This window comes from Oreochromis niloticus, linkage group LG18, assembly GCF_001858045.2.
Source record: "Oreochromis niloticus isolate F11D_XX linkage group LG18, O_niloticus_UMD_NMBU, whole genome shotgun sequence".
NCBI classification, from domain to species: domain Eukaryota; kingdom Metazoa; phylum Chordata; class Actinopteri; order Cichliformes; family Cichlidae; genus Oreochromis; species Oreochromis niloticus.
This window is the reverse complement of record NC_031982.2, coordinates 10678935-10704002: the sequence shown is the minus strand read 5'-3', so window position 1 is coordinate 10704002 and position 25068 is coordinate 10678935. Positions and strand designations below refer to the sequence as shown.

Here is a 25068-nt window from a genome sequence, read left to right as displayed (position 1 = left end):
GCTAGGCTGCTTTGAACTGATAGAAAGGTGGCAGCAACTCAAATGACCTCTGGTTACAACCAAGGTATGCAGAAGAGCATCTCTGAACGCACAACATGAAACATCCTGAAGCAGCTGGACTACAGCAGAAGAAAACCACAACAAGTTCCTCTCCTACCAGCTAAGAATGGGAAACTGAGGCTTCAATTTCGCACAAGCCCATAAAAATTTCACAATAGAAGATTGGAAAAATGTCATCTGGTCTGATTAGACTTGATTTCTGGTGATTATAGAGTCAGAATTTGGTGTAAACAATAGGAAAGTATGGATCCATCCTACCTTGCATCAAGGGTTCAAGCTGCTGGTGGTGGTGGTGAATTTTGGGGAGGAAATGTGGGGAAATCGTCTTGGCACACTTTGGACCCCTTATTACCAACTAAGGATTATTTAAATGCTACAATCCACATGGGTATTGTTGCTAATTCATCTCAGTCCCTTTATGAACACAGTGTACCCATTGTCTGACAACTGCTTCCACCGAGACAATGAGTTCACTGTACTGAAATTGTCTTTACAGTCACCAGAAATTCAAAATGCTCCCCAAAGAAGATCAATTTGAATTCAATTTTATTTTTAACTCTATAAGAAGTACAACTACATTCAGATGTTTCAGTGTCACACTTCTTATACATGTGTACTGAACATGTAGCCTACTGAATATAACACGTTCTCTCTGTGCATATTAATTTTTTGTCATTTTTAACAAACACAGCTTTAAAAAAAAAAAAATCAGTCTCCTTTTTTGATTAGTTTAAAAATGTTCCCATATTAACTGTGTTTAAGTCTATTAAACCAAGCAGGGGCTCAGTAGGGACTTGTAGATTGCTTGCTCATCTAATTATATATAGATGAATGTACAGTGTTGAATTCTTTGAGTGTTTATAAGTTAAAAAAACATCCAGATAAGAATAGGGGGTTAAGCAGACAGGAGTGTGAAATCTGAAAGAAATTCTTGTTTAAGAATGAATGTGTGTCAGCACAGGCAGACAGAAACATGACACTACATGCTGGCACGTTTAGTTCCAGAGGAGGATATCTCAAGGACAGGTGTGTTCTCATAATTCTCAGAAAAATCTGGTCAAGACCTACCTGGAAACAGTGCTCTTATTGTTCTTCCTTTGGAGGAATCACACACATTGTTACTTGTCTGCAGTACAGCACCAAATCTGGCCCCTGCTCCTAAACGGTCTGATAGGATTTACATTTCAGAAAATATCTCGTGCATGACGATATGGAGGAACTCAAGACATTTACCGTATCAGTCATTAACTTTTAGACATCGTATGACTAAAAACACATTATGTGAACTCAGTTGACTTCACTGGAGAGTACACTGTGATCATACCATTACTTGGGAACTGCTGAGGTCAATGTAACATTGTCAGTTGTCTCTTGGCAACATTAACAAAAGAGCTGTGACTCTGGGGCCTTTGTACTCAGGCCCTTAAGGGACGTGTTAAATCTTTTTCTTGAGTTTCTGCTGCAGACAGGAAGCAGAAAAGGGTGGAGGGAAAAAAAACTGTTTTTCCAGGAGGAAAAATGTAGAGTTAAACAAACAAGGGTATAATAAAATGCTGGAATGAAGTAATTACTGAGAACGAGCCATCCTTAATATTTTTGGTTCTTCCTGTATATTTTCTGCTGTCCCTGTGCCCATTTTCTTAACTGCTTTCAGGGCTGTGGGGACTGTCACAGGGTGAGAGATGGGTAAACAGTGAGCAGAGTGTCCATCTTCACAAGGCTAAGACAGAGAGGCAGACAACCACTGACACCTACGCGTACCATTTTAGAATCACTAATTAACCTGAAATAACTGTGAGAGGAAACTGATGTACTTCATACAGAACAACTCCATTAGAATCAGGAGGTTCGCAGCCATGATTCTTTTTTTTGCTGTGAGGCTGTGAATCCAACGAGAAACAGAAACAACTGAAAATCCAAATTAACTGCGAATAAATCATAGACTGTTCTTAAAAGATTTATCTCCCTACTGGTTTGTTGGATTAAACACAAACACTTGAGTTTGCCATTAGCTTGTATTTTTTGGGAAGTTGTTTTGGAGCTTTGTTAGTGTGAAAAACTTATGCCAGGGGGTTACAAAAAAAGGGGATGCTCAAACAACACCATATTCAATAAGAAGCATGTTTAGTGTCAATATGACACTTAAGCTAGTGACAAACTTGAAGTGTATTAAAATTCTATTTAATTTGAAAATTATAAGTATATACAGTCTTTTTTTTTTTTTTAGACACACCTGTGGTATATTCATGTAGACATGGTTAAGCAAACCGAATGATGAAGGAAGGGGACTTTGAACGTGGCACGGTTATTGGTGCCTGAGGATGGAGGAGAATGAGCTGACATGAAGTCAACAGTAACTCAACCAGTTGTTACAACCAAGGTATGCAGTAAAGCAACCTTCAAGGCACATCTGTGAAAGAGATGGGTTACACCAGGAGAACTTAACACCAAGTGCCACTCCTTTTACCTCAGAACAGAAAACAGAGTCTACATCCAATTTACACACAAAAGAAAATTAGAAAAACATTTCCTGTTGTGATGAGCCTTGATTTCTGCTACAAAATTCATGGTCGGGTAGGAAAACACTCCCAGACTGACTGCTGACTAAAGCTTCTATTTAAAACCAGTTAGAACAAAGTTTGATGATGGTTTTATAGGCTGAAGTCAGGGGGGGTTGTAACAAGGCCCAGTGTAAGGATCATTTTGAACTGTGACTCAAGTCCAAGAATAGAACAATGAAAGTGGAAACAAGGGAAAAAAGTCCATTTTGAAAGCAAATCTGTTGATTTTCCAGTGATACAGTTTTGAAATGTTGTTAATCCACCTTACATATTCAAAAGAATAATCTCCAAAATGACAGATTTCACTGCAGGACAGCAGCAAGTGTCATGTACCTGAAGGAGGTCGATAATGATTAGACGTTAATCTGGACTGTTGTTTTATTGTACAATAAAAATGTGAACTTTGAGCAGAGGCTCATCAAGGTGGTACAGCAGCTCTGAAGAACACTTATATATCAGGCCTACACAGATGTACATTGACAAGAATGAAGGCAGATGTCATCATCTTTACATGATTGTGACATGTGGGACCAGTAGCTCAACACAACAGATTCAAATCAGACTTGAAAACATGGTTTCAAAAGCTAGTCAACCGATTTCCCTTTTATTAGCTCTCTGAACAGGACATTCACCAATCTTTACATCATTAGGGTTTCAATGTGCAAATGAATTACTAGAGGCTTTCATATACAATCTTTACTACAGTGGGGTAAAAGTTCGTTTCTGGTCTCCACCTGAGTTTACAACTCGAATTCTTTCGGCTACATAGGTATGAAGAAAAAAAAATACACTGGTTACATGATTTCAACAAGTTAAAAAGTACCTTGATCGTTTCAACACAAAAAGAAAGAAATCTGACAAGAAATCATAAATTATTAATTTTTGGCCTGTTGTTTGTGAAAGCCCTCACTGTAACAAAAAAACCCCCAAAAACTAAAACAAATAGCAGCAGTTAAGGCAAAAAGATTGTTCCCAATGGTTACATTTATACCTGAGTACCTAAAATAATAACGACATATGTATATAATGTGTCACTGAAATGGTTTTGGTCTATAGAATAATATACAAAGAAGCTGGATTTTTAATTACTCAAAGCTATCAAAAAAGCATAATAACAATATTGCATTAGATACATACTTCGCGATAACAAAAGCTCTTTTTTTATGCTGTATTCAAACAGAAGCAACTAAGACAGCCTAAAAATATTAATCAATCAAGAAATACATGGATAATACAATACAAAAATAATGGTTACAGCCATCCGTCTTTTTCAGTGGCTTTTGTGCTAAAAGGTTTCTCGGCTGATACTTTCTTTAGCGTCCACGGGCAGTGTGTCAAAAAGATGGTCCTCCACGATGAGGCAGTTTCTGCGCAGCAGGCGGCAATTTCCTAACTGGGCGGGCAGTCTGTCCAGACAGTTTCCTTTGAGCTCCAGCTGAGTGAGCTGGACTAGCTGACCCACAGCCTCTGGCAGCGTCGTGAGCGCGTTGTGCGCCAGACACAGCACTTTAAGCTTGGTGCATCTGAACAGAGGCTTGGGCAGCACCTCCAGCTTGTTGGAGTTGATGGCCAAGTGCTGGAGGTTGTGGAGGAGACCCACATCTGGAGGAAGCACCGAGATGGAGTTATGGGCCACCTCCAAGTGTCGCAGTTTGGGCAGGGTGAACAGGGCAGCAGGGAGGGTCTCCAGTTTATTGTGAGAGAGGTAGAGAGCCTCCAGAGACTTGATGTGGCCGATGGTGGCTGGAATGGTGATTATTTTGTTGTGCCACAGTTTAAGGCACGTCAGCCTCTTGAGGTGCTGGAAGCTGATGATCTCCTCTATGGTACGAATGTTGTTCGATTTCAGGTCAAGTTCTTGTAAGTTGGTTAAGCTGAAAATGGCATGGGGAATCCTTTCAAGTTCACAGTTGTGCAGCTCCACTTCAATCAGATTTGTCATCTTTTTCAAACTGTTTAGGACCAGCAATTTTGTACCATCATTGTGAACCATTAACCGAATCAGATGTGGAGAAAGCTCTGTTATGTTTGTGGGGATTTTTGTGAGGTTGCTCTTCAGGCATAGCGTCTTTAAATGCCTCAAATCTCGCATGGACTCTAGGCAAATCATTTTGTTGTTTTCTGAGCTCAGGTTGCCAATTAGGTTAAGCTCCCTCAAGTTCCTAAGCAAATAGACCCAAGCCGGGATCTCGGCAACGTCGGTGAACTTGACATGAAGGCAGCGGAGATGGTCACGGAGGAAAGCAAATCCCGTCTGCTCGACTTTGGCCGGAGAGTTGCAAAGATGCAGCTCTTGAAGGCTGGTCATCTGGGAGACCTTTGCTGTGAACCTCACATCAGGAATCAGCTCCAGTTTTAGCACTTCCAAATCTGTGAGGTCAAACACCGCATTCGGGAGTCCAGAGAGCATGAAGAGGTGCAGCTCCTGCTTGTCCTGTGCATTACGCGTGACAAGCTGCTTTAATTTTTCAAAAGTCCACTCGTGGTTGAGGCTGATCTCCCTCAGCTTATTTTCACTGACCTCAGACAGAAAAACGCCAAAGCGCTTGGAGTAAAGTTGGTCATACTGGTCAATCATGTGTAAAAGGAATGCAAAGTCATTTTTGACATCAGGAATGTCACTAAAGCTGCTCTCTTCCCTGACCTTCTCAAACGAGTACTCTTTCAGAGGTCGCCGGAACACCCAGAAGAGAGAGTACAAGCATGTCATCCCATAGATCAGTATCAATGCCACATAGGTGACGAGCAGTTTGCTCAGCATGAAAGCCATGTTGTGCGTACAATAGAACTTTGTATATCCTGTTAAATGTTTTATATCAGGCTTACATTCATGTGTGAATTTTATTTCGGCTAAAAAGGTCGAAGTGTAGCACAATATCAAAATAAACTTCACAGATTTGACGATGGTCTGTGCTACATAAAGCTTGTAGATGAAATCGCTGTCCTCCACATGGGCTCTGAATTTCCTCACCTTCTCAAAAAGAGCTTTGGCCTGCTCCCCATCTTTTTTATCCAAGATTGTCATGCTACTTGGGACCTCTGCAATAGGCTTATCTGCAGAAAATTTCACCCCAAGCATGGGTGTGGATGGGCTCACATTTGTGCTGTCATCGTTCCCCTCTATAGACACCTGCTTTGGTGCTGAAGAGGTGGCGGTCAGCCTCTGTTTGTTTTCCTCCGAGTCCTCGCAAGCAGTTTCAGACAAAGCCTTTGTTGTCCAAGGAGATTCAAAACACCGTCCCAGAATAGAAACGAAATGCTCAATCTTCGAACTTGTTTTGGGGTACTTGAACCAGAAGTTGCTACTGACCATGAGAATGAGGGTGTGGATGAGGGTGAGGTATGGAAAGTATTTGGAATACCAGGGCAAGGCATCATGGTAACACTTTTGGTTGATAAAGACATACTGTTGAAAGTCCAGGTTTGTTTTGACCCCTGTTGGAGGAGCTCGTAATGCATAAATCTTACTGACCGCTTCATCCGTTAGGTCCTTAGTGATTGGTGGGATGATTGTTCCTACAGGGGCTCTGGTGGATGAGGTTACATCCTCAGGTCTCTGCTGGGGCAACGAGCTTGTTCCTGAGGCTTCCTCTGCATCATCTATATATGGAAGGCAAGCTACTTGGTCCTTGGTGATCTGCATGGTCATTGCAAATACGGCCAGCATGAGCATGATCAGACCCAGGTAGTCCATGAAGACATCCCACCATGGCTTTAAGATGCGGTATGTTGGCTGGATGTCGTTCAGGGATGCAATCTCAGTGAGAGTGAACATCGCTGGAACAAAGAGACAAAACTCAATTAATTTTACTTATACTATTTATTTTATGGGGGGGGGTTTTGGCACTAAACTTGAATAAAACAATTAACTGATTAATTCTGATTATTTATAAATTGTTCAGTTACTTTTCTAGTTCATCCTCATCATGATCGTTAATGAAAGCTGATTGTGTTTGGGGTGTGCACCATGCCTGTCGCATAAAACATGATATTTGAATATATATAAAACCTACAGACCTGTAACCCTATTTAAACCAGACGTGTCTCAGGACTTTTTAGTCCTGAGAGACTTTTAGCTTAAACCACCACAAAGACACATTGCGATATGATCACTGAGGTGCAGAAGTGCTATGAGATGCATTTAACTACAGCCTTTGTAAACACGGTGGTCCAACAAAAGCACCTTTTCCATTAGAACCTACTCAGATCGGCTCGCCGCAACTCGACTGGTTTTCCATTACAATCGAGTACCACATAATGTGCGTGGTCATTGTTATAGCAACCCATCCGTGCATCCCTTGACGTAATTAGTATGTGACATGAACGCTACAACAAAGATGAGCGTCTTGGCGATGATATACCTACTGCTCAGTTTGTGGCTTTTCGTGCGGCAGTTTTGATTTTCGTGAGCAAGGAACTCTCATGACTCATTGAGTGATGCCACTGACCAGCCAATCGCTAACATGCAGTCTGACGACGTCACATTTTAGTACCTACTTGGATCGCTTGGAAGAGTAGAGTAGGTACTATTTTAGCACCTGGTACCAGGTACTATGGCCAACTAGAAAACCCTGGCGAACCATGGCGAGCAGATACTAATAGAAAAAGGGCTAAAGATGCAAAAGGAAATTATGACACGAGTGCAGGATATTGCGGTACTTGTGCCCTGTGTCCTTCTGCAAGCACAGATGACTCTGTCCAACTACTTTAATATTGGTATTTCAAACGTTTTCTATGATATCCCATGCTTGTAAAATCTGACATTTTGCTGGGAACTCATGGACATAATGACTGCACAGGGCCCACTGACAGTAAAGACATTTGAACCCAGTATGTCAGCTGGTCATCTTGGAGATATTTTAAGTCCTCTTTCAGTTCTTGTCATGAGCAGCCCGCGGAAGGAAACAAAAAAAGCCTTCCAAAATAACTTGACACATTCTGTTTAGAGGACAAAGTTGATGTGGATTTATGCTTCAACAGGAAATCTAAAACCTACTCCGTAACTATTGCGATTGGCCTGTTCAATACTGTTGATTCCTCCTATACATGCTCAGCTACTTTTTCACTCCAGTTTTTGAATTTATCAGTGAGATGATAACAATCACTGTCTCAATATAAGGAATAATAATAGTAGCATAAATATAAGGATTCTCAAATGTCAGAAAATTCCTGAGGGAATGTACAAAGTTGTGGAAAAGCTTGAGCGACATATGTTTGCCCCCATAAGGAGAAAAACAAACATAAAACAACAACAACAACAACAACAGGTATAAACATAGAGTGGGGACCCAGGAGGGGAAAACGTCCCAGCATTTCATTTGTTTCCATCATGGCCTCAACTGCATAGAAAACAAATCTAAATCCATAGCAGGTTACCAAAAGGGAGACTAATTTCATGCACTCAGCTAAGTCTGCTGGAGTAACACATTTATCCTCCAGCTACACGAGCCATGAATCAGTGACTACGAGTATTAAAGTGCCCTATGATTTTATCATGGTGTGCTACATTGAACCCTCACTTCTTTTTCATAGTGTTTAAGCACCAGGCCAAGACGGTGCTAAATCCAGACATATTACAACATGCTGTTTTTGGAACAGAGTCCTTTGATGAAGCCCCAAATCCACCAGTGTTCTGACTCACAAAGACCTTTGGCAGATGAGCATTTCATTTAGTGATTGAAAATTGTTCTCTTACTTTGTGAATGTTTCACATAGTTTGGAAAACACATTAAAACATCATAATATGATCTGCATTCAAATCAGCAGTTAATCTGCCTTGAATGTTTCAACATCCGACAGATATATACAAGTCTTTGCTTAGAGGTACGAATAGTAATTTGCAATTTAAAAATTCACTTAGCGTGACAGCCGTACATGTTACAGCAAGTTTTAACTAAGGCTAACAGCTTGTCTGTGTATCGGCCACGAGGTAATCCCTTGACCATTTCTTGCAGCTTTTTAGTTCTATTCAGCATATACAGCATTTGTTACAGTCACATACATGAATGACCATCTCAGACGCCATTACTGTTAACGTGTTTTTCCCTCAGTTTCCACAGTAAGAACACAAAATTGACAGTCAAATTTTTGTACAAAGGACTGTGCATGTAGTTTTGGTGTGGCCTAATACTTCCATTGATCACATCGGATTGCTGGTTCTACTTTTTACTGTGTGCCCATTAAAAAAATTAAACAGCATTTTCTTTAACTACGATATCCATTTGTTTTAACATATGGCATGCATATAACATAGAAATGAATGAACATAGAAAGAAATACTGAATGAGAGGTTGCATTTTGTTACAGCTACCACTATGACTTAACGCTATTTGATGCGGTCACATTAATAACTTGGCTGTTAATGTATAATCATTATTAGAATGGTGTTGTGTCATAGTGCCACAACATTAACCATATATTTTACCTAAGACATATGTATGGGAAATCTGCGGCTGTAAATAAAACAGCAGTGTACCATAAAAGAAGTTCAACACAGCCAGGCTTTCTTTGTGTTAGTTTGCTCGACAAATTTAAAATGCAAATCCCAGTCAGAAAGAAAGGATATCATGATGATGGTTATCTCCTTTTTTTCTGTAAGCCGGGCTTTCTGCTTCAGGCTCTCTGCACACTCACAAAAAGTGGGCATTTTTTATCATATGACTCTTATTCTGCAAAAAATGATCCCTGTGAGTGCAGCCTACTCCAATCAGAGACATTAACGTGTAATGAGCAAAAATGGTGATTAAAAATCTGCAAAGAGTATAAAACAGCAGTAAAATGCAAAGCTGTTGCAAATAAAGAAATTTACACTGCAGAAAAATGGAAATCTTGCGTTTTGGTGTCACAGAGCCGTAATAAAACTTTTAATTGAAGCTTAATATTTTAACTGAGTGCACCCTTAGGGCTGATGTTTAATTCCAACATGGCGGATGCACGTTAGAGCTTTCAAACTTTAACTGGGCCATTACAGGTGACTTACATCAGCCTAAAAAAGTACATGTGGAAATCGTGAAATTACTTTTATTGATTGAACAGGTATTCAGAAATCTCTGACTTTAAGCTCAGCATATGACCCGAAATGTTGCTTCGTAGTACACCACTGTGAAGTCATCAGGAATCACCATTAATGTTGTTAGTGGCAACTGTGATAGCCTATACAAAATATATAGTTATATTTATTTCTATTATATGTCTCTCTTGTTTTGTATACATTCCTCTTGATTGTATCCATTTCTTCTGTTTGTCATTTGTTCCTGCTGTTTTACTCCTGTACAGTTGGCATGGAGCACCCATAATTTCGTTGTACATGTACAGTGACAATAAAGGGCTATTCTATTCTATATTCTGGCAAAGCGGAGTGAGCAATCTTTATCAAACTGTGGCAAAGCTGCAAGGAGCTTGCATTAGCAGCCCTCCCCCAGTCTTTTGCATATGGGCGAAGTAACAGAACTAAACAGATTAGAGAAGGGGGAGGCGTTGCGTGAGAGAGTGTGGGGCCCCCAGGAAAGGGTGGGGCCCTCGGTCATTACAGGCGGTCCTGGCATCAAGGACGGGCTAGTGGTGGCGATAGTTCCCTCTGATTAAACTCGTAGAGGAATAACGCTACTCGTTTCAGGGTGAATTACGACTTTCACCACGTGACAGCAGCCGCTGTGCTCCAAGTTCATTGAGGACTGAGCAGAAGTTTAAAGATGGCCAGACTGAACTTTAGGTCATACCTGAGGTTACAACACCAGCTCCAGGCACCACGATGTATTTAACGCGGGGAGACCTGCGCACCTACATGGGACACCAGTCATCTCTCCCACAGTCTGACGAAACTGCTGATCTTTTGGCGCACGCGATGGTTCTTTCTATTTCTTTCTTTTTTTGCGCACTAAGTAGTTTGCCGCCGTGTGGGATCAGGTGATTCACCCAGACGCGTGAGAAAAGAGAAGCGGCATGTGTCCCCGCGTTAAACATTCACATCAGCCTCTTATCTCCGTTAGTCAATAAACAACAGGTTGCGGGTTATTAAAGCGATTTATTTTTTATCCCTTTAGTAATGTGTTGAAAAGATAACGAGAAGAAAATATACTTACTGCCAGCGAGGCGTTATCTCAATCCAATTACTTCTTCTTCACCCCGCATGCCACTTTTCGCTCCCCTCTCCAGGTGCGTCTTTAACCTAATTTCTCGGCCCCGTTTCAAAGCAAAGGGATGACGCTGCTCGCTCACGCAAACCTCCAGAAAACATTCGTTTGCAGCCCTACGGTCTGTCGGCGGGTAGCCCTCATACCTGGACCCGCCTGACTGCCCGGGGCCGTCCGTTTGTTACTAGACAGTAAGCGCAGCCTCACCTCCGGGTCACAACATTTCTAAGAAAAAGCGACTGATCCAACATGGAGCTGAGCGGACCGCTGTTGCGTGTGCGATGGGCGCTTCTGATTGGAGGATAGCGGCAACTTCCCGAAGGCACCACCCACTGGTGCTGCGTTCAATGTGGCGGTGGGGAAAACCGGAAAAGTCACAGACGGTCAACGGCCGGCCGGCCGCAGCACTGCCCGTACGAGTCCGCGTTACGGCCGTGCAAGTAGTACCACGTCAGGGGTCGTGTGGAGTATTTTTATACCTGGTCTAAAATTAAATGTCAACCCGGTAGGAGAAACATAAAAGTGGTATTTTCTACAAATAGTGTACAGTTTCACATAAGTTACAATAAAAAGATAATTTAAAAACACACACACTCACACACACAAGGCAGGGGTACACTTTGTTACTGTGACTATCAGATTCATTCCTGATTTCCAGCTCTTTCTGGATCTGGTTGGTGATGTATTGGGTGGAGGAAGTGTCTTTTCAGTAGCAATGCATACAGGTTTCAACCGGTCGAAGGCTGCTGGCAGCTGTGCTCACGCTACTTCTGTACTCTGAGAGGGGGAGGAGGAGGAGGCAGAAGAAGAAAGACATGAAAGAAAGACGACTCGGAGTACATGATGTGTGGAAAAGAAAAAAAAAAGAAGAAGCGCAAAAGAGGAAGTGGTTCCTGACTTAAACACGTGTAGAGGAATTACAGTGATGCATATTTTTGTCTCTGTAGAAAGCAGGTAGAATCCATACAGTGGAGTATATTAAATGTATTATTTCTACAGTGGAGCCAAATGTTTACTCAGAGTAAGTAACACCATCTTGTGATGGCTGTGTTTGCACAAAGAGAAGTGAATGAAAAAAGACAGCGGACTCACTTAACCTTCTGATCTCACAAAGTGCTGTTACACAACTCCCAGTCACTCCATGACCACCTTTATAACCATTCATATGGTTTAAATTTGGCCACTGCCCTCATGCCAAACCTGCTTTGGTTTATGTGACTGTGGCGAGGATTATGGCCGGTGTGGTGAGGCTTACAAGTGGCATAAATTATTCAGCATGGATCTCCGTCTCAGATTTCTAAAGAATGCGCTGCACAACATCACACTCTTGCGTCAGCCTTTGCATTAATCAGTGAAATAACTGCACATGTATACATTTGAGGTCCCTATGTAGAAGTAGGAAAAATAAACAGTCATTCAGCTTCTTTCAAAGCCACAAAGCACCAACAAAGACAAACAAACAGACCTGTTTCTATGGCAGTTAATTTCCCCCATATGCACATACAGCTCTCACCCACACACAAACACACGCGCACACAGAGTGGAGAGGGAAATTCAGCCTTTGGTTAGTTAGACTAACTAATCTAATGCTAGCTATGTGCTGGGGGAGGGCTTGGGATTGGTGGATGAATGCAATCAATAAAGATTTGTTGGATATACTTAGAGAAGAAAATGTAGTAATATGACAGTCATAAAGAATGATAATGTGGTGATGCAGCAGGAAAATGATGGATAACAACCTCTGAGGCCCTGAGGTAGTTGTTACTCTTTGTGCATCTGCATGTGTTTGAGACAAAGAAGCAGACTGAGCACATTACCATTTTTATGTCATTATGCTGTGACTTGTAACAATATCTCCAAGTGGAATCTGCACAGAAACAGCTGGCCCATTCAAGGGTTTTCGCTATCAGTGATATTAAAAAGCACGAGTCAGGCAAACATTTCACTAGAAAGACAAAGATTATACTGAAAGACAAACAAAAATATTTGAAAAGGCTTGGGGGGCATTTTTGGTCCATTGTAAAAGATTTGAATATAACAGAAGATCAGTCATTCCAGTAATTTGGTGAAACGGTATTTAATCTTGACACTGAACATTTCTTTACAATTTGCTTCCAAGGAGCCAGACGTTTCTTGTTTTTTTTTTCTTGAGCAATGGCTCGCCAGACTAAACACGGACTTATGAATCATTAAAGCATATAAAACGCACTCTGAATGACTCAAGAGATGAAATGAGTTGTGTCCACACATAACAGACAGCTTAGCAAAGTGTCAATTTTAAGTTAAATTTCTAGGCACTTTATTACTAGCAGCACATCACAAAAATCATACAATCTGTTCTCATTTCTTTAGCTGAATCTTCAAAACGCACAGGACATGAGAGCTGCATCTGACTTTTCAGTTGATCCATCTAATGTTCTCTGAAGCCTCATCAGAAATGGTCTCAGTGGAAGTGTGGCTGTCAAGAAGCCATTCTTATGGAAGTGAAACAGAGAGAAAAGGCTGAAGGAGCACTTAAAGCCACGTATGAAGCCTGATAATTTGGGCTGTTTTGAAGGTGTAAAGTGAAAGATATTTTCAAAGGTTAAAGGGATCTTGAGTAAGAAAAGCATTTTGTAACCCCATGCCATAGCCTGCTTAAGTGTAACCATTTTCCGCTTGCAGCAGTGCGTCTCTAATGGAGTAACCAGCACAGTCATAAACCTCACAGGCCGCTGAATTCTGCACATGTATGTATGTATGTTATATTTGTCATTGTTAGTAAATTACCATTAAGAGGGACATTTTCCTGTTGGTCTTCTTTTATGTTTCTGCTTTGCCTCTGTTTTGATCATTGCTAATAACATTTTTCAAATATTCATAAAGCTATTGCATATTAAAAGATTTATAAACGCATCACATGAGGCCATGTTTCAGGCAAATATCATTTGTGCAGCAAAAAATGAGATTATCTCGCTGTGCACAGCTGTCCTCTGTATCATTTCCTGAACAACCGAAACACATTGGAGTGTTCTTTTGTTTTTTTTGGTTCTTTTGGTAGGATAACCATACAAAAGCTTTTTTTCAACGAGCCAGAATCAGCCATGCTTTGCAGATATAAGATGTATACACTCATCAAAGAGTTACAGTCTCAGAGTCGTGGTACTGTTCAAGCAAACCTGAACCAAATCATGCTGAATGATAACCAATAACTGTAAACATGGTAAGTATTGCAGAGCTCTCGTAGCATGTGCATATTCCACACCTCAGTCACTGCTTTTATTTTTTAGCTCCATCTGGTGTTGTCCTGATGCACACTGACTGTCCTGGCTTATGTGCTGATGTAATGATAATGCAGTAGGTGCAGACTGCAGCTGAAAGCATTTTCTTTAAGCAACAGACATTAATATAAGTTGCAAACACAATTGTATTTGTGTTTATCTCACTCAGGTTTAGTTGCCTCAGATCCTTGCCTTTGTTATTTTGCTACCACAAAACCTGACCAAATCATATGAGTCTTTGCGACTGTGGTTTCCTGCATATGCCAAAGAATTATTACACAGACTGGTACTGAGTCACACAGACAAACTGACAGCAATCTGGCAGACCTTTGTTGCCTCTTATGAAAAGAAAAAAAAACTGTGCAGTTTAAAGATTTGTTTTAAATAAAGAAGTTTGAAAGATTCAGTTAACTTTTCTCAACTATTGAGCCACTGATGGGTTTGTGTTACAACACAGGCTAACCACAATCACAATTTGTGTCACAGTCTGGTGCAATGTGAGGTTTGTATTTGTTAGGTTATGCAGTACCATGTGTCTGTTGCATAGGCTGTTTTGGCCGGTAGTTAAAGGTTTGCTTTAGTGGTCTATCTGACAGTGTGAGGGGTATAGTCTACAATGAATGAAGTTCAACATAGCCAGGATTTCTTTGTGTTAGCTGGCTCGACACAAAACCAGAGATAACGGGATAGGAGGAGACAGCCGATATTGCTGGGCTTTTCTGCCTTGCGGATCCATTAGCCCTAAGGTTCGAGTAGGCCTACTCTCTGTGGTATCCTCTTACAGGAAAAAATTCGAAGATCACCACATAGTCACCAACACTTCCAAGTACGAAAAGGGACAGTGCCAATTATCACCACTTTTGGTAAAGAACAGTGGGCCCATGACCCTTCTTTCTCACAAAATGATCCCTATGAGTGCCTCCAATCAGAGATAAAAAAACAAACAAACATTAAAAATATGACAGTGAAACTTTAACCTGCATACAATTAGACATTAAAGGCTTATGATTCATGGCAAACTACCAGACTCAATGTTATGTATTTTATTTGTAGCAGTTAAAAAGGACAAAGCTGTAAAATTGAGTTGCACTAGCCAGTATTTTATCTAAGGTGCTAGAAAAAATCTTGTTTGATAGAGTTAGTGTGTTCATCTCTTCCCTGGATAATCAGTTTGGCTTCAAACCAAAGCATGGCACGGACATGTGCATATATGCACTCAAGGGAACAGTCAGTTTGTATAGGTCCTAAAATTCATCTGCCCTTATGTGTTTCATTGATGCCTCTAAAGCTTTTGATCGAGTGAACCCTGGAAAACGTTTTGATAAATTGAAGCGACGGAGAGTTCCTGGATAGATTGTGAGGATTCTGTCTTACTGGTACGCTCATCAGAAGATGCAGGTTAATGGGGAAGTGGCATTTCTGCCCCCTTTGGTGTTAGCAATAGTGTCAGACAGGGTGGGATTTTGTCTCCAATTTTATTTAATTTATATGTTGATGATGATTGTCCATACAGCTGAGAACCTGTAACACTGGATGTATATTAGGTGAAACATTGATGAATCATCATATGTATGCAGATGAACTGGTTGTTTTTAGTCCAAGTAGTGCTGGATTACAGTAGCTTCTTAATATTTGTACTGAATATGGTGTGCTATATGATATAAAGTACTACGCTGTTAAAAGTGCTATCTTGACATGTAGAACAAAGCAAGATAAACAGCTAAATTTCCTTGTGTTTAAACTGTCCGACGATACTCTTGAGGTTCATAAAAGGTGAAATACCTTGGTCACTTTATTACTGATTAAATGAATGATGATGATGATGACATATATGGACAACGTGGAAACTCTTTGTGCAGGCAAATACTATTACAGTATAATTTTAGCAATCACAGAGCTGACAGTGAGTGGTTCCCGTTACTCATTCACTCTGAGGAAGCACGGGTTGAAGTGTTTGTGTATTTATTGATTTCTAAGTAAATGTGTATTTTATGTATATTATGGTTTTATATCTTTCAAATATTTTATTTTTTTAATTAAGGTTTATATGTTGTGTTGTGTTTTGTTGTTTCTTTTGTTTAACTATGGACATAAAGTCTGTCGATAAAGATTGATTGATTGTTACCGTCCCACGGTGTAATGAAGGAGACATGACAGTCACTATACTTTGTCAGTAGTTCAAACTGAAATGAATTTTATTGACGAAATTCGTGGTGTTCTGTGTTTTTGCAGCTGCAGTCAGAAGCAGATTAGAATCAAGCATAACAACATTTATTTATGTTTTTATAGGTGTTTATAATGCATCCACGTTCCTGTGAAAGTCACTTCACACATCATTTAGTGGTTTTAGTACGGTTTGGCGATTAGCCAGATAAACAGACACGTTCATGTCACAGAAAACTCTAACGTTAGGCTGGCTTAGCTCGCGTAACCATTAATGTATTGTCATTGTACATCGTTCTTGACAATAAATGAAAATGTCCAAAAACAAAACAAATATTGCGTATTCATGTGACGCATTTTTACAGCCCAACGTAAAAGAAACTGAAGGCTACCTCTATTTAATTTGGTCTTTTTCTTTTCCCGTACTCATGTGGACACGTGATCAGAAGAGGTTATAAATAGAGGTGCCACACTCATTTGTTTCTTTGATTCTGAGGCAGAGTAAGAAGTGACATGGCCTCTACAAGCCGGTAAGTGATAGAGCCAAGTAAATGTAATACCTATACTTTCTTTGCATGTGGTTCTAAGATGTTAATTCATAAGAACAAATACTGGTGTGCGCCGTGGTTCCTAAAGCTAAAACACTATACGTCCCTGTGCTTACCGATCGGTGTTCGTTCCATTGTGCTATTTGTTAGCACAGCTAGTTAGCTGGCTAGCAGTTAGCCATTAGATGTTACCAGAAGTCGGTGTTTTTGTTGGACAGCGATGTGGTGCTGATGCTCCTGCTTTTTGCCACGTTATCGTCTTTGCATTGTAGACTTGTTTGTCCACATTTCAACTTTTTTCGTGTATTACAATGGTGTGAAGCTGAAACTGAAGCTAATGTGTTGTTGACGTTACCACTCAGTGAGCAGTTGTGAATCATTTGTAAACACACGCAGTTTCCCGTGCAGTCTGTCTACCTTTACACAACAGTGGTCTGACGTACCCTCCTTTAAGCACGTATAATAAATTACTGTAGTTTAGCAAATAATTTCTGCATTCAAAGTTACTAACATTATTGATTTTGCTATCAGTGGCACGGTAAGGATGTGCGTATGAAGGAGTAAAGTGCAGTTGATTGAGCTAATTTGACTGAGAGTTTCACATCCACTCTTTTAATGATTGCTATTGTGAAGTATTTCCCGTTTTCCTTGCAAAATGTAAAGAAGCGATGGATGTTTGGTTTTTTTTCAAATTCAATATTGTACGTATGTAATATAGGGCTGGGTGTCGTCACAGATTTCTAGAATCGATTCGATTCCGATTCACAAGGTCTCGAATGGATTCAATTTGAATCAGGGAAATTTTGCCTCAGACAGTCAGAAATATTATAAATCTTATCATTTATCAGTACATATCCATATTTTTATATCTATAAAAAGAAAGCTGACACTTGTGAGACTTTATCAAAGGTGTAAGCATCACAGCAGATGCCTTTGTGTCAAAGTAACTTAGGATAAAACACAGAAAATCGATAATCAAAACCCACCCCTAATGTAATATAAATCAGAAATCCACCAACAGTGAAGAGATTACCATCCATGATCTAAAAAAAAAGTGGGTTACAGTTTAATTTGCCAGTGACAGAAATGTACATTTGTGTATAACACCTTGTGTGGTTACAGACCCGGAAGGTCATGTATTGACAAGCATCTGTCAAAGAGATGTGGATTTCTCTTGATTAAACAGATAAAAAAAGATACCTTATTTGTTTCATCCACCCTTAATCAGAAACCTCCCACTCTTTGACTGTTCTGTTACTTTTCGTCATTGCGGCAAAGAACAACACCCACTACTCTCACAGATTACCTAAACTAAGTAAGAATGTATATCTCTATATATAACTCAAGAAAATCTCCTTTCAACTAACCGTGAAATGAACATAAATTCTCAGGTTTCTCACACAGGACGTTATTCCTGTATTTACTTTTGTTGCTTCCACCCCAGACACATCTGGCCAGTGAGCGGACTGAACATTCTCATATGATTTGTTATGACCAGAGATGGGCAGTAACGCGTTACTGTAATCTGATTACTTTTTTCAAGTAACGAGTAATGTAAGGGATTACTATTGCAAAAACGGTAATTAGATTACCGTTACTTTCACGTAGGAACGCTGCGTTACTGCGTTACTAAAACCGTGATTTTTTTGAGAGAACGTCTCATGACAGTGACGTAAGCGAGTGCGACGTTCCTGACAACAGCTGTGTGCAGATCATAATATATCGAGTGCGGGACAGAGTGTAGCATGCAGCGTTTAAAGCGTGGAAGTACTGACCTTATTTTGAGTTTGATTCCATAAAAAGTGACAAAAACATTAGTGTCCGTTGTGCGTGGGAAGAAAACTTTTTACAGCGAAAAAAACCCCCTAAACTTCCAAGCAAGCACAGAGTGTACTGCGACGTAATGTGAAATTCACAGAGAAACTCGCGGATTCTTCCACTGACCGCTGCGGCACACCTGCACCAGGGTAAACCTCCGCCTACCCCAGTCCTGCTTTACAGGTGAAAATAGAGCAACAGGACCGCTAGTCTTTGATTTTATTTATTTTCTGCTGTGTTTTACTTGCATCTATTTGAAAGAGTGAGTGTAAACACAAAAACATATTTTATTTTATGAGCTGGAATGTGCAGAAAATAGGTTTAAATGTTAAACAAATTTCTTCCAGTCAGAGAATGTTGCATATAATTAAGTTTTTGCTTAATGCATAAAGTTAAAAGATTAACACTAATAAAACAAGCTTTAAAAAGAGACATTTCCATTTGATTACATTTTGTATGATGGATTATGCAGAAAAATCTATCGCTTTATCACCTATTCAGGTTGTAAATCGTGTTTTTAAAAAGTAACTAAGTAAGTAATTACTTTTGAAAATAAGTAATCAGTAAAGTAACGGGATTACTTTTGGGGGGAAGTAATCAGTAATTAGTAACTGATTACTTTTTTCAAGTAACTTGACCAACACTGGTTATGACACATTTTTTTTATTCGCTTGACATTCACTTGAATTTTTCTGTGTGAAAACAAACCAAAACACGGGGAAAAGCAGCAAGTTTGCAAACTGATCAGCTGAGTCAGACCAGAGTAAAATAATTTTGTGAAAATGCCCTAAAATTTTTTAAGCTTTTTTTTTTTAACGAGATCAGAGTTCAACAATCTCAGGCTCAGTGGGAGAGAGAGTTCCAGAGTCTGAATTGTTTCTCATTTAGTTCTCAGCCTTGTATGATGCACAGCCGACAGGCCCTGATCACATGACTTCAGGGAACCTGCCAGGGATGTAAAAGTTCACTGATGTACAATTGTGCCTGTCCATGCATAACCCTAAAAGTCAAACCCAGGATCTTAACGTGGACGTTAATGGGGAGTCGGTGCAACCGAATTAACAACAGTGTGAAATGTGAATAACTGGAAGACTCAGTCAGAACAGGCGCTCTAAACAACCTGCAGATGAAGAGTGACACAGTGGAACTCAGTCACTAATTTCTTGATGTAGGAAGTTGGGGATTTTAGTGTGGGTGGCTTTTTACCTTCAGTTTATTTTAACTCTGTCCCATTGTGTGGTTGTTGTTGACCAGCATTTCTGCTGCATCAGCTAAGTGGCTCAACTTTTGGTCAAGTATATTTTGAATCTTGTTAGATCTTTTTTCCTGTTCTTCATTACAACGCATTTCTGCTAATGTCCAGCAGATGAATGCTTGTTGTGAGCCATTCTTTTTTTTTTCTTTTATAGTCCTTTATCACCAGTTCAAGCTTTTTTGGGGGAGCACACAGAGTCCTGGTTGAAGTTATTTTGTGTACAAGTCAGTTTGATCGTGCCAGACCTCTACGCTGCCATCTCCGGCCCCCTATTTCTTATGTTTGTAAATCTCAGCTTTTAGACCGAGTAGAGCTGTAAACATCCATGCGGCACACACACTCTCATATTAATGTTTATACCAGTATATTTGTGTGTGTATTGTTCCCATGTCTTGTCCTGTTCCATGCCCGGTGTTTTGTTACACAGTTAAAAAACAAAACAAAAAAAACACTAGGTTTATGACTGAATTCAAACCTTTGAACACTAGTGTGTCTTAAAGATTATCAGAACAGTGAGATGAACCTGTCACCAAAACAGCCTTGTGTTTAAATAGAGCTGGGCGATATAAGATTTTTTCATAGCACGATATGTTTTTTTCATTTCAGGCGATAACGATATATATCACGATATAAGCCAAATAACTATATTTGTAAGATTTAAATCTGCCGTTGCTCACAAGTAAAATGTTATTCAGATAAATAAAGGCAAATATTGCAAACTACACAAAAGGCAGCCGCTAAAGCGTTTAAGTTTCAAAATAGAACAAACAAAACAGACTACTAAATTGTCAATTCCACTTAGAAACAAAATATTAATTCTAAAAATAAATCTTAGTTTGTTTTACAGAAGAACAGACAAAATTGACTAACTTTTGTCAATATCAAATAAACTGAGAACTAAAAGGAAATTCTCAATCTCCCCTTGTTGTATAGCTTAGCTATTACCTCAATTAGCTGCTTGAATCCTTCATTTTCGACCGTGTTTATTGGTAGCATCTCTTTAGCAAGACGGTAGGCTATGGCATTCGTTATGTCGCTATGTCTCTTAGCTTTTTTGTCATATGGTAAGACGCTGGAGAAAGCCGACTCAATTGACTGTTGTTGCTTCGCAGGGATTATCCTGGTTGTTTTCGATGACGAATTAGCGCTTTTAGTCTACGGAACTTCTCTGGCCCTTCCTTTCGACAATCTCTCCGGCATTGGAAACGTCATCTGTGTTCTCTTCGGTAACCTGGTCACCCAAGCTCTCAGTTGATTTTTCTCTAGCGGGCAAACTCATTTTCTCCATTAACTTGTGCTGTACGTAACAAGTCACGTGATGTGACGCTGCGGCTGTGATTGGTTCGGCTATGCGCTACTTAATTTGGATTGGCTGTTCTTTTTTTTTTAAGACAGGAAGAGAGAGAGATGAGGTCTATCGCAATGGTTTCATTTTTCTATCGAGAAAAAGTTATTTCGCTATACATATCGTTATCGTTCTGTCGCCCAGCTCTATGTTTAAAGCACTGTTGCTAGCTACTATCTTTGTGTTTTTGATGGTGTTACTTGCTTTGTGAGATGTGTTGTTGGTGAACATTCAGTTAGGCACTTCTTCTCAAACACAAAAAGGGAAAGGAAACTGAAAAGGTGAACTATATTTAGAGTGTCACGTAGTCTGTATGTATGTAAATTTGCCCTCTCAGAACAGTTGGTGTTATTTTCCCATTGTTTTACTCTGAGTAGTCTTTTATGAATTGGCCGTTTGAATCTTTATTTTTCATTTAGATTTGACTTTGTGGGTAAAAATTATGTTTAGTGTCATGAATTGAGCACAAATTCTCTCTCTACCCCTCCCCATCTTTGCCTTTCTTTTTAAACGTTTCTTGCTTTTGACCTCTTTTCTGTTTGTTTCTGCAGCCCAGATGTTCTGGCCCTTCCCAGAGTTCAGTGTCCCAACCACCCTGATGCCTGTCTGGTGGAGGACTACAGAGCAGGGGACATGATCTGCCCTGAATGTGGCCTAGTAGTAGGCAAGTATACATGCGCTTATGGTTTTAGATCAAGCTTCCCCTGAACACATCCTGCATTTGGTTTCCTGTACTTGTTATCTCAACTAAACTGAACTGTTTTCTTTTCAGCACACATCTTCCTGAACTCATTTGCTTTGTCGTCATTGTTCAATTCCAAGCTATGCAAGGCCACATTTTCCAAAAGTGTATAAGTAAATTAAATATTTTGTTTACAATTATCCATAGATGTCAGGTGACATGACAGGTTTTTGTCTTGTGGATAGAGTTAAAGTAGGGAATGTGTTTTGTGTAAAGGTTCAGATATAGTATGAGAGGCAAAAAGCTTGATGTTTGCTATTAGACAAAGCTTTAGGGAGCAACGAGCTCTCCTCTAATGAGCCCCTTCAGGACAGAGCAGGTTAGCCGGGAGACTAGAGGCGCCCACCGCCCTTTAATGCAAGCTTAAGTGCCCTCTGTTCCCGTTTCCATAGCTTTGGTTAGCCTCTAAGGAGATGAATGTCACTTTGCCTCGAGATATTAGGAGTACTGATGGATGGCAAGAAAAACAGCATTAAAATATCAAATTTAATCCTGAACCCCAGTATACAGTTCCTGGAAGAGACAGTCATAATACCTTGAAGAATGCAATGGCCTTGTTCAGAGAGTTTGCCACATTGCTGATGTCACAACCCTATCATTTCCTTTTTGGTGTAAAATAATTGAGCCATATTCAAAACCGCAGTAGTAGTAATGGAGTGTAGTAGGAGAACATGTAGTGGAAGAGCCACAGAGAGACAATAGAGGAGGTATGACATAGTAGCAGCAGTGTTTGAAATTTAAATTCTGAGGATGTCTTTGAGTGAATTTGCTTATATTATTGCACCATCTTCTGGTAACTTATTTCAGAGGGATGAAATATTACCAGGCACAAGGAGTGAATCACTGAAAACCTTCTGTAGTGTCAGTTATATCTATCAGAGAGTAACCCTTTTCAGAGCAGTGGATGTGACTTCAAAACAGATAAACAAGCAGCTGAAGATGAAGTTGCGAGTGTTAGGTAGTCGAGTTGAAAGTAAACTTTAAATCTTAAGCATTTTAATTCCTGGCATCAGTTTGCAGAAAATTATATAATCGGCAACAATTTAAAAGCTGGAGCTTCATCAGAAACGCCTCATTCAGTCCAAGCTGTAATACAGGGAAATGTTGCAACTTGATCTTGATCTGTTGATAGTCTGAATAGTAAATTTCGTATTAAATGAATCTTTATTCAGTTATCCAAATCATATGTTATCAGGTGACCGTGTAATCGATGTGGGCTCAGAGTGGAGAACGTTTTCTAATGAGAAAGCCCTCAAGGACCCATCCAGAGTGGGAGACGCCCAGAACCCATTACTCAATGGAGGAGACTTAACCACCATGATTAGCAAGGTGAGACACCGTTTGAAATAAAAAGCCAACCTTTTGTTTTCACTAGGGCTGGGCCATATCATACCGTTGAATATGAAATATCGCGATAGAATATGGGTAAAACGCGCATGCGCAGTGCCTATGTTTACATACGCACATGGCGGCGACGCAGAATGAGAAGAGCGAAAGGGGATCGTTAAATGAAACGGATGAACCAGAAATGGTTTGTAAAAATGCTGCAACTTCAGTGGTGTGTAACTGGTTTAGCTTTCGTCCGTCAGACACCCAACAAAGCACTATTTTTGGTAGCGCATGCTAGCGGGCCGTCGTTATTACCGTGTTGTTTGGAAAATACGGCACACTTAAAATCAATCCTTTGATTTGTCTGAAAATCGACAGTGTCCCTTATAATCCCGTGTGCCTTATGTATGAATTCTGGTTGTGTTTACTGACCTCGAAACGATTTTATGTGGTACACGGCGCTCAAAAATCTGTCAAATGTTTTAGTACGACTTTGCTAAGCTACGAACCCGCACCGCTTGATGGATTGTCGAGCATTACGGCTATCGTAGGCAGGAGCCTCGCGGAGTGATACGTGCTGTGCTTCAACATAATATTACCGTATTGTGTGTGTATAACCTCTTTAAGTTTTGTGGATATTATACATGGTTATTCTGAGGATATGTCGGCCAATTTCCACTGGAAATGACTTTTGGTTAAACTGTCAGCAAGGAATTTGCACTGTTACATTTTTATATAACTTTAATGCACATAAAAAACAGCTGCTTGTTTAAGTGAAAATACATTGATGGGTTTTTTTGCACTAATAAAGTTGTGGAGTTGTAAAGTATTTTGTCTAGTGTCAATTATATCGTCAGTTATATCGTTATCGCAAATTTTCAAATGTATATTGTGATAAATATTTTTGGTCGTATCGCCCTGCTCTAGTTTTCACCCTGTTAAAGATGGCTGATAGAGTAGCTTTTCCATTAGTATGTGCTTGGGTTGCCTTGGCACGGCTAGACACGGTTTTTAAGGTTTTCCTGGGACCAAATGATTGTACCTGGTAGCAGGTACTTTTTTTAGTTCCTATTTGACTGGGACAATCCAAGGCGATCCAAAAATGTGATGTCAGCAGACTGTATGCCGACGAATAGCTAGTCAATGGCATTACTCGATGAGTCATGAAAGCATCTCCTTCAGGAAAATCAAAACCACTATTTTTTTAAAACCCCTGCTAAACCTGGAACACAGAAACTATACCGTGGTCCCCGAGTTTGAGGAAAAGCCAGACCGAGCAGCAGGTATACCATCACCTCGACATCCACCTGTGTTGTAAGCGTTTGTGTCGCATACAAATAATGTCACGGGACGTCATTAGCTCTTCCCCTTTACACAAAATTTCTTCTGATTAGCTGTCCTGTGAGCCTGAATGACCATATTAGGGGATGACCCCTAACTTTGACATCATAAATTGCATTTAGAGCAGTGTGGGTTCTGAGCTTTTGGCTCAGGGATCACTTTCACATAGGCAGCCTTCATCATTTAAATATTTACAATGTTTAATTATGTTTAAAATGAGCATCCACTGTAACAGAATGTACAGTACTTAACAAATGCAGAAAAAATAGCAAAGCACATTATTGTTAGGTGGCAAATTACTTATTTACTAACATTGCTGAACAGAAAAATTCCTTTTAGTGGCTGAATGAAGAAGTCAAGTGTACTGGCTCAATTTGGGTATAAAAATATTGATTGAATTGAATTTTTAGCTGTAATTAAACAATTCTTTACAGAGTTCTAAAATATGTGTTCTTGTTTTTATGACCGTCTAATAAATTTGTTAAGCTTAAAGATTATCTTTAAGCAGCTCACC

General features: G+C 39.9%; 2 protein-coding genes across 3 annotated transcripts in view; one reads left to right on the top strand and one right to left on the bottom strand.

The window, feature by feature from the left end:
* Positions 1 to 2985: 2985 nt before the first annotated feature.
* On the bottom strand, positions 2986 to 11062 carry lrrc8da (leucine rich repeat containing 8 VRAC subunit Da). Its single transcript, XM_003437786.5, has 2 exons — positions 10703 to 11062; positions 2986 to 6398 (listed from the first exon to the last, which is right to left on the bottom strand). The coding sequence occupies exon 2, from the start codon at positions 6394 to 6396 to the stop codon at positions 3907 to 3909; it is 2490 nt and encodes an 829-aa protein (XP_003437834.1). The 5' UTR covers positions 6397 to 6398; positions 10703 to 11062; the 3' UTR covers positions 2986 to 3906.
* Positions 11063 to 13427: 2365 nt separating this feature from the next.
* gtf2b (general transcription factor IIB) overlaps positions 13428 to 25068 on the top strand; it is a 14730-nt gene continuing 3089 nt past the window's right edge. Inside the window, exons 1-3 of one of the 2 annotated variants that reach the window (XM_019348123.2) lie at positions 13428 to 13482; positions 21694 to 21806; positions 23080 to 23213. In XM_019348123.2, coding sequence (XP_019203668.1) covers positions 21776 to 21806; positions 23080 to 23213 — 165 coding nt within the window. In that variant the 5' untranslated portion in view covers positions 13428 to 13482; positions 21694 to 21775. Of the gene's footprint in view, positions 13483 to 16567; positions 16707 to 21693; positions 21807 to 23079; positions 23214 to 25068 lie in introns of those variants that run through there. The other variant, XM_003437787.5, reaches the window with a different exon arrangement.